This window comes from Electrona antarctica, assembly GCF_951216825.1.
Source record: "Electrona antarctica genome assembly, chromosome: 12".
Lineage (NCBI taxonomy): Eukaryota > Metazoa > Chordata > Actinopteri > Myctophiformes > Myctophidae > Electrona > Electrona antarctica.
In genome coordinates this window covers 181,571-191,641 of record NC_136793.1, presented here as the reverse complement: position 1 = coordinate 191,641, position 10,071 = coordinate 181,571, and the positions used below count along the sequence as shown (strand labels likewise).

The window sequence follows — 10,071 nt, the reverse complement described above, 5'->3', positions numbered from 1 at the left end:
GAAACCGTGCCATGCCAGGCTCCAGGGCGCTGTATTAGGCCCATATATAGGCTGCCAGGCTCCAAGGCGCTGTATTAGGCCCATATATAGGCTGCCAGGCTCCAGGGCGCTGTATTAGGCCCATATAGGGATGAAACCGTGCCCTGCCAGGCTCCAGGGCGCTGTATTAGGCCCATATATAGGCTGCCAGGCTCCAGGGCGCTGTATTAGGCCCATATAGGGATGAAACCGTGCCCTGCCAGGCTCCAGGGCGCTGTATTAGGCCCATATATAGGCTGCCAGGCTCCAGGGCACTGTATTAGGCCCATATAGGGATGAAACCGTGCCCTGCCAGGCTCCAGGGCGCTGTATTAGGCCCATATATAGGCTGCCAGGCTCCAGGGCTCTGTATTAGGCCCATATAGGGATGAAACCGTGCCCTGCCAGGCTCCAGGGCGCTGTATTAGGCCCATATATAGGCTGCCAGGCTCCAGGGCGCTGTATTAGGCCCATATATAGGCTGTCACTTGTCCAAAGGTTAGTACTCTGATGTTTTACTTTAGTATAAGGTGAAATAGGCCCTATACCATTGGTCCCCAACCTTCTTATACTGAAGTATATTACCAGCCTCAGAAAATATCTTGCTCTCCAAGTACTATGATGTTAAAACCCATTTTGGGCGGGAACCCCTTTTGGTGTTAGCATTATGTTATGCTTTAGCTATTGAAAAATAGCAGATCTACAAGCTCATAGCGCGGCACCGAGTGGCGCGCTATGAGCTTGTAAGTCTGCTATTTTTTAAAAATCGAAGAACGACTGACATAGAAACATAGCTTTTTCAGAAAACATTTTTAAAGACATTTTTAGAATCTGATCTCAGGTCAAAATGGGTTAAAATGCAGGAGCGAAAAACCTGCCCTTTTTGTTCCATTCCTGTAAGCCAATAAACGCTGCTGCTCTGACAAAACTATGTCTAATCACTAATCAGCACAACTGATGATATTTCGAATGTGATCAATCCATTCTCAAATCTTCTATTAACGGCGAGGTGTGCTGCCATGCCTGTTTCAGGCTGGAGAGCCTATTTCACCCAATTTTTTTTAACATTTTTTAATTTTTTTAATTCGCCATCCCCACCTTATCAATCCATTGAATGGTCAAGTTGTCATGAATTGTCACCCATTCGTCTGGGCCCAGTAGGTCCCTACTGGCCTACCAGGAGATTCTGGTAGGCGCTGTCAGCCAGTTCTATCGTTGACACCATGTTAATGCCTGTGCTGTCACGTGAGGGTTAGGGTTAGGGGGTTAGGGTTAGGGGTCTCCTGGTAGGCCAGTAGGGACCTACTGGGCCCAGACGAATGGGTGACAATTCATGACAACTTGACCATTCAATGGATTGATAAGGTGGGGATCGGCTGCATCGCCACACATTGGGAGCTTCATGCTGCATCGCCTGTTTTCCAATACAATATATAGGGCTTAATTGGTTAATGATGTTTGTTTTGTAATAATAATATTATAACTACAAAGTGACTATTAACTGTAGTGGAGTAAAAAAGAATAATAATTTAATAATATTTGCCTCTGAGATGTAGTGAGAGGGGGAGGAAAAAATAACATAAAGAAAACCCCTCAAAATTGTACTTCTACCTCCCACCACTAGAGGGTGAAAACACTCCTTGTTCTGAAGGGCATTATGTTAGGCCTACAGGGCTGTCACTTGACTAAAGGTTATACAGCATATGAGCGACACCGTGGTGCGATTAAAGCGACATGGGCATTTTCGCAGAGGAAAACACCCCAAAGAAAGGTGCAGAAAGCAAGTAATGCGAGCTGGGAAAAGACTGTAGGCCTCAGCTGAGGGTGAGGGCGGTGAGGGGGCGGGGAGGGCGGCGGCGTTGTCCAAATGTACTCCTGAAACCACAAGAGAGGAGCAGAAACTCGTGCCCTAGTTTGGCTTCATGGTGCCGTCTCTACCAGGAGCACAGCAGCGCCGTTGTGTTATTTATACTGCACTGTTACCGAGCACGGACGCACGGACGGGCGGACGGACGGACGGACGGACGGACGGACGGACGGACGGACGGACGGACGGGGGATGTATGCCAGAGAAGGGTTTCCAAACTTTTTGTCCACGTCGCCAAGGACCCCAAATAGACCCCCGCGTGGATATAGACTCGCGTGGGGGGTGGTAGAGGGGGGGGGGGGTAGACAGAGCAACTCGCAATTCAGTTTCAATGACAGTCACCTGGTTTTGACAGAGAATGTATTCCTGTGTTAGTCACAATTTGTTAATCATGTTTGTCCTTTAATAAATTCTAGTTAAAACTAAGGACATCGCCCTATTCTCCTAATTTGCCGAAGGTCTAATTAATCCTATTATCAACACCCGCAAGACTACAGCTGTTTCGTCAAAACCACGTGACTCATATTGAAAATAGATTACGAGCTGCTCTGCCCCTGCCAAGCAGGGAGGCATTGGGTCCCATTTTTACAGTCTTTGGTATGACCCGGCCGGGGATCGAACCCCGACCTCCCAGTTTCAGGGCGGACACTCTAACCACAAGGCCACTGAGCTGATGTTGGCCTAAAAGGCTGAACACCTCCAATGCCTTCGATTCCTGACGCAATCCAACACAGGAATGTTGTCAAAGCCTTCCCTAAAACGGCCCTGAACAACGCTCCACACAACCTGGACTCTTCTCCCACATTGGGTTCCATTCTTTTGTTATGGGGGTCAATTTCTCATTTATCAGAGTTATGGCCAGGGCTGGACTGGCCACAGGTCGTACCGGGGATATTCCCGGTGGGCCGCGACCGTAGGGGGCCGCCATGATTAAAACAAAAAAATGTTTTTTTTTTGACAGGCAGGCAGGCCAATAGGCGGCAGGCCACCAGGAAAGGTCCGGGCGTGCTGCCATTCTGCCAGTGCCATCATGATAATTTCACTGTACCTGTATCAGTGAGTGACAAATAAACCCTCAACAAAGGGTTGTGTAGTTGTCTGTTGGTTTGTATCATTTATGTTGTTCTGTAAAAGTGGTGGTATTAGGGCTTGTTTGTTTGTGTGTGCCTTGACGTAGCGGCAGGTAGAGTTTCTGCTATCTTGGTGGGCCGGTCTGGGCCAAATTCACGCGAAAATGACCGGGCCGAATTTTTGTCCCAGTCCAGCCCTGGTTATGGCCCGGGGTCCTTGACATGTATTTTGCCATAGAACCATTCCGTAACCACTTTCTCTTGCGATAAATGCTGTATAGCGAAAAACGTATCGAGTCCTACCCCTTCTTTTTCATGTATTGAGATACACAAAGAAGGGGTAGGACTCGATACGTTTTTCAATTTAAACTTCTTCCTACTCCTTTTTCGAACATAAACATAAGTTAAGGATTATGAAAGATCATTATTATTATTTTTGGACGCTTTTTTTGTTTTGAATATTTACTTTGTCTTTTCTCGTTTATATTTTAACATGTTCGGAATGAATAAATAAATGAAATGAAATAAAAACCAGGATATCGCTAATATGCAGACGTATCTTATGGTCGCTCGTTCCCGATTTTTGTTTTTCTCTCTATATTTAAAATTTGATTTAGCTCTCGTGCTATTTAGACAGATGCGTTAGGTTACCTGGGTATCCAAGAAGACTCACACAACTCTCAAATTCCATCTGTGATTGTTGGTATTGTCACTATGATGAAAAGGAGCAGCAGTGCACACAGAACAGACTCTACTGTTGATGTAGGAAGCATGTCTTCAACAGCCTGTTTAGTCCGTCCTTGGCTTATAGACTGGAACAGACGCCGTTGGAAGGCTCACGCTCCAACTGGCAAGTGTTCAAGTACACGCACACACGCACACGCACGCGCATGCACACTCACACACACACACACACACACACACACACACACACACACACACACACACACACACACACACACACACACACACACACACACACACACACACACACACACACACACACACACAGAGACACAGAGGAAGCGGCAAAGGCGAGACCTGCCAAGCTCTATTTCTGATTCGCTCCTGATATTTTAACACCCCATAACCATAATCTCCTCATGCCTATAAAAGCTGCGGCCAATCGGAGCCGGAATAGGGCATCCTTTCTAAATCTTTGCCGCACCGATGTTTAGAGTGACGCAAGTATGTCACAAGGACTCGCTCCCTAATCCAAGGACTCGCTCCCTAATCCATGTCGCAAGGACTCGCTCCCTAATCCAAGGACTCGCTCCCTAATCCATGTCGCAAGGACTCGCTCCCTAATCCAAGGACTCGCTCCCTAATCCATGTCGCAAGGACTCGCTCCCTAATCAAGGACTCGCTCCCTAATCAAGGACTCGCTCCCTAATCAAGGACTCGCTCCCTAATCCATGTCGCAAGGACTCGCTCCCTAATCAAGGACTCGCTCCCTAATCAAGGACTCGCTCCCTAATCCATGTCGCAAGGACTCGCTCCCTAATCCATGTCGCAAGGACTCGCTCCCTAATCCATGTCGCAAGGACTCGCTCCCTAATCCAAGGACTCGCTCCCTAATCCATGTCGCAAGGACTCGCTCCCTAATCCAAGGACTCGCTCCCTAATCCATGTCGCAAGGACTCGCTCCCTAATCAAGGACTCGCTCCCTAATCAAGGACTCGCTCCCTAATCAAGGACTCGCTCCCTAATCCATGTCGCAAGGACTCGCTCCCTAATCAAGGACTCGCTCCCTAATCAAGGACTCGCTCCCTAATCCATGTCGCAAGGACTCGCTCCCTAATCCATGTCGCAAGGACTCGCTCCCTAATCCATGTCGCAAGGACTCGCTCCCTAATCAAGGACTCGCTCCCTAATCAAGGACTCGCTCCCTAATCCAAGGACTCGCTCCCTAATCCATGTCGCAAGGACTCGCTCCCTAATCCAACACTTGATGCTGAGAGCCGAGCTACGGACGGAGGCATCGGGTACCATTTGTATATGACTCAGCCGGGGATTGGTTAACCCTGACCTTGCAGTCTCAGGGCAGACTCTGAGCTGGTTTACATTAGCTTACATGAACAGTTTAACCCATTTCGTCGAAATAAAAAAAAGTCGTCTGAAAGAATATATATATTCAAAGATTTGTGCCGCATTTTCACGATTTTTCAAAAATAGCCGATCTACAACCTCATAGCGTGCCACCGAGTGGCGCGCTATGAGCTTGTAGATCGGTTAATTTCTAATAGCAAAAGTATAACATAATGCTTAGTTAAAACACCAATAGGGGTTCCCGCCCAGAATGGGTTAAACAGCATTACTGTACTGTAGGTCCACGCGGGCCCTTAATTGTAACTCTGAGAGGGTCCACATGGAACAAGTCTGACCACCTGGGCATGAGCAATCAGCTGGCTGAAGCTGAAAACGTCTCCACGCGGGCATCGGTCTAAATGGACCCCTTATCAGGGCTAATTATAAAAGAATATATCAAAATAAATCACACCGCTCACGGTATCTTTCACAATGAAGACTTCTGAGTATGTCAACAACATGCAGGTCCAATCATATGAGCACATTTCGCTCTCAGACGGTGTTTAGCTAAGAGACCTTTCGTTGTACTGCTTGTAGCAAAACCCACACAGAAGAAAACCCCTGTGCCTGTACTTTTTGTGGCAAACGTCGGCAGAAGCCATTTCCATGCAGGGTGCTCATTAAAAGAAGAAAAATGCCTCTTTTTCAACATTCCAGGCCATGGCCAGAAATGGACTCATGGCCTTGCATTCCGATTGGCAGGGGAGAGGGGAGTTAGCGGTGTTTACTGGAGCCTTTTTTTCAGAAGCAATAACCCTCAATTTGAAATCGGTGAGGTTGCAAACACCTCGGGCTGAGCGTAATGCGCTATTACTGACAGGGACACCAATGAGGCCTAATGATTCGCTCGCTGGATTACCAGTGATGGAGAAAAAAAGCGCTCAAAGGTTTTACTTATAGGCCTCAGTAAAAGTATGAATATTGCAATGTACAGTAGAAATACTGCACTATTCATATGTTTAATTCGTCATTTTAATGCCAATAGAAAAATCCGTGATATACACACTACATCTCATTCTCACACGGCAATCCTATAGTATTATACCCAGTCCTGATGGTGGCTGCACGTCACCATTATGCCGATTCTGGCGATGTCACTTCCGGTTTAAGGAACAATAACATCCGGTACTATCAGATGTCCAGGATGCTAAGCGATCATCGTTTATTGCGAACGCAGTGAGCATTTACTATGAGACCCAGCAGATCACGTCTGTGTGTGTGTCTGTGTGTGTGTGTGTCTGTGTGTCACGCTGTAACACCACCCGCCCACCACCAGAGGGCGCAGCTGTATCACACACAAAAACACACACACACATGCACGCACACACACACGCACGCACGCACGCACGCACACACACACAAAAAACTTAACTTAAAAAAAAACTTAACTTAAAAAAAAACTTAACTTAAAAAAAAACTTAACTTAAAAAAAAACTTAAAAAGGAAAAACGCACACACACAAAAAATTAACTTAAAAAAAAACTTAACTTAAAAAAAAAACGTAAAAAGGAAAAACGCACACACAAAAAACTTAACTTAAAAAAAACTTAACTTAAAAAAAAAACTTAAAGGAAAAACGCACACCCACAAAAAACTTAACTTAAAAAAAAATTAACTTAAAAAAAAACTTAAAGAAAAAACTTTTAAAAAAAAAACCTAAAAAAGAAACACGCACGCACACATACACACACTAAAAAAATAACTTGAAAAAACATTTAATTTAAAAAAACTTAACTTAAAAAAAACCTTAAAAAGTACGTAATTTATTCTAATTGTTGTTATTGCAATTTACGAGCTGCGTTCGCTTCCCGCGTTTGCGCGTCTTACTTGTTGTAATAACTAAGTCAAATTAAGCTCTAATCAAGCCCAAAATATCGCATTTTACGCAGCGATGCACATAAAGGCTGTGTACGTGCGTGATCGACCGTGCACGCGCGGATAAGTGCCGTTATATTATAAGTGTCGGACGATTATGTAAAGTGTCAGCCAGAGAGTCCGTCCAGAGTCATAGTGACATGAGGCAGGCAGCCCCGCACGCTAATGGAGGAAAAAACATATGTTCAGTGCTCTGTGTGTGTGTGTGTGTGTGTGTGTGTGTGTGTGTGTGTGCGTGTGTGCGCGTGCGCGCGCACTGTGCAGGCATTAACATTATACCACTCCAAGTCTCTCTGACAGGTTCATTACTGCAAAATTCCCCGCGTTCGACGGCCTCATGCAACCCTTCCCCTCGCCCCTGCCCCCCCCCCCCCCCCCCCCCCCCGCACCCCCTTCGGACTGGCACTATACTTGTTCTGCCTGTCGGTGAGAAACCCAGAATGAGATGAACTCTTGTTTTCCTGTGAGTTACAATGGAGGGCCAAATACATCAAGTAAAAGCACTTAGACCACGACTGGCCGGCCTGGCCCGGCCCGGCCCGGCCCGGACCAAAGTCACTCTCTTAAGTGATCCATTTAGAATGATGGTGAAGGATTGCAGGGCCGGAACTTTGCCGGAGGAGGAAGGGGAGGAAAAAAAAGCAAAGGATGGGCTCTTACATTGCCAAGAACCACCGTACGTTTGGTTGAACTTGACCATGATGCGCTAACACTCTTTGCACCTTAATCTCGTGTACTGATTGGGTTTCTCAACGTCTGGTACGGGCCGGTACAACCAAGCGGCTCCAAATGGACCCGTGCGGCTCTGCAACTCTGAAGGTGCTCAAATGGTAAATGGTGCATTTATATAGCGCCTTTATCCAAGGCGCTTTACATAGAGTGTGCATTACATTCACCCATTCATACACCTTCCGATTGCGGCGGAAGGCATGCAAGGTACCAACCAGCACATCGGGAGCAATTTGGGGTTCAGTGTCTTGCCCAAGGACACTTCGACATGTAGATAGGAGGAGCCGGGATTCGAACCTCCGACCCATGGATCATTGGACGACCTGCTCTACCTCCTGAGCCACAGTCGCCCTCTGCATTGGGGTCGACCGCTTCAAATCATCCACCAACAACCAGTAGGCTATAGTTCAAGTGGGGCTTGGCAAGCGTGTGGCGAGCCTGAGCAGAATGCCAAACACATCATTAACAAACACCTGCTGCCTCCAACACAGACCACGCTCTGAAGCTGGCCTCGCCACCCTAACCCTCCAACACAGACCACGCTCTGAAGCTGGCCTCGCCTCCCATTTAGGCCTGAAATTTAAAAAAATGAGTTAAAAACGCTCCGAAAGAATATATATTAAAAAATGTGCGCCACATTTTCACAATTTTTCAAAAATAGCAGACCTACAAGCTAATAGCTAAAGTAGAACATTACATATTGCTTAAAACACCAAAAGGTCACTTCATTTCACCGTGTTTTGTAAGTAAAGAACTATTTTTGAGGGGCGCTAGCTCCTCCTATATCCAGCTTTTAGTGTATATGTTCACAAACTTTGTCCTACACAAAAACATTAAATTGACAATGAATGGAGAATTTTACGTCATAGTGTCAAATAGTGGCAAATAGACATAGTAACGATTCTACGTCATGATAATGTACGATGATAAGAGCGCCCCTCACTTCACACATGCGTGATTGTTTTTTTTTGCATCTAAACAGCATCTCAGTGTGTCTTCTATTTTGTTCATGGACTTACATGCTGGCCTCTCGTACCTGCGTTTAGCCCCATGTTTAGACTTCCATGCTGGCCTCTCGCACCTGCTTTTAGCCCCATGAAGGCTTGAGTTTAGAGCGCAAACGTCCCTCTCCCTCTTTGTAGAATAAATGGCCATATTAGCGCAATATATAAATCACATATTTCACTGACACTGCCAGTGTTTTGGGGGTAATTTGACACTGACTTGGCCGACCTTTACTTCGGGTGTTGTGGTGAAGGTAATGTGCTCTTCTTGGGGATATGATACACAGACGGAGAGTTAAATAAACTGTGAGGATTTTACAGAACGGTATCGCAGAGATAAAATGTGGTGTCAAGTGGGTGTTTTTCCGTGCAGGCCTAATGCATATTAAGCTGGATGTCCTTGAAATTAAAGCTGGATGTCCTTGAAATGAAACAGTTAGAGAACCACTTATCAAAACTATAGTGGAGACCCTCCAGTCTCCATAAAACTATAGTGGAGACCCTCCAGTCTGCATAAAACTATAGTGGAGACCCTCCAGTCTGCATCAAAACTATAGTGGAGACCCTCCAGTCTCCATCAAAACTATAGTGGAGACCCTCCAGTCTCCATCAAAACTATAGTGGAGACCCTCCAGTCTGCATCAAAACTATAGTGGAGACCCTCCAGTCTCCATCAAAACTATAGTGGAGACCCTCCAGTCTGCATTGTAAAACTATAGTGGAGACCCTCCAGTCTCCATCAAAACTATAGTGGAGACCCTCCAGTCTGCATTGTAAAACTATAGTGGAGACCCTCCAGTCTCCATCAAAACTATAGTGGAGACCCTCCAGTCTGCATCAAAACTATAGTGGAGACCCTCCAGTCTGCATTGTAAAACTATAGTGGAGACCCTCCAGTCTGCATTGTACAACTATAGTGGAGACCCTCCAGTCTGCATTGTAAAACTATAGTGGAGACCCTCCAGTCTGCATTGTAAAACTATAGTGGAGACCCTCCAGTCTGCATTATCAAACTATAGTGGAGACCCTCCAGTCTGCATTGTAAAACTATAGTGGAGACCCTCCAGTCTGCATTGTAAAATCCTCAAATTAGGGTTAATGTTCTGACAACGTTTTTTTTTGTTCCAGATCTGATTCCGGTCATTTGAGTTTGAGTTTCTGCTGATAGCGATCTTACCCGACCAGATATTTATATTGTTATAGAACACTTATGCCATATCACAATAGTACAACATCACAAATCACAAACAATATCCCATCTATTATCATGATATGGATAATATAGTATTGATACTATAGGGATGTCCCGATCATGTTTTTTTTTATTCCGATCATTTGAAAATGACGTAATCGTCCCGGGACGACCCTAGTGCAAATGTAACCCTCAAGGGTCCATTGGGCCTGCTGGGGGTCCTCAAGT

General features: G+C 45.9%; 1 protein-coding gene across 1 annotated transcript in view; it reads right to left on the bottom strand.

The window, feature by feature from the left end:
- The window catches only part of rtn4r (reticulon 4 receptor), a gene marked incomplete at both ends in the record, with an annotated part of 25,223 nt that extends 16,524 nt beyond the window's left edge, over positions 1-8,699 (bottom strand). Inside the window, one exon of the mRNA XM_079515987.1 lies at positions 8,684-8,699. Within this exon, the coding sequence (XP_079372113.1) occupies positions 8,684-8,699 (16 nt within the window). The remainder of the gene's footprint in view (positions 1-8,683) is intronic.
- Between the last annotated feature and the right edge of the window lie 1,372 nt (positions 8,700-10,071).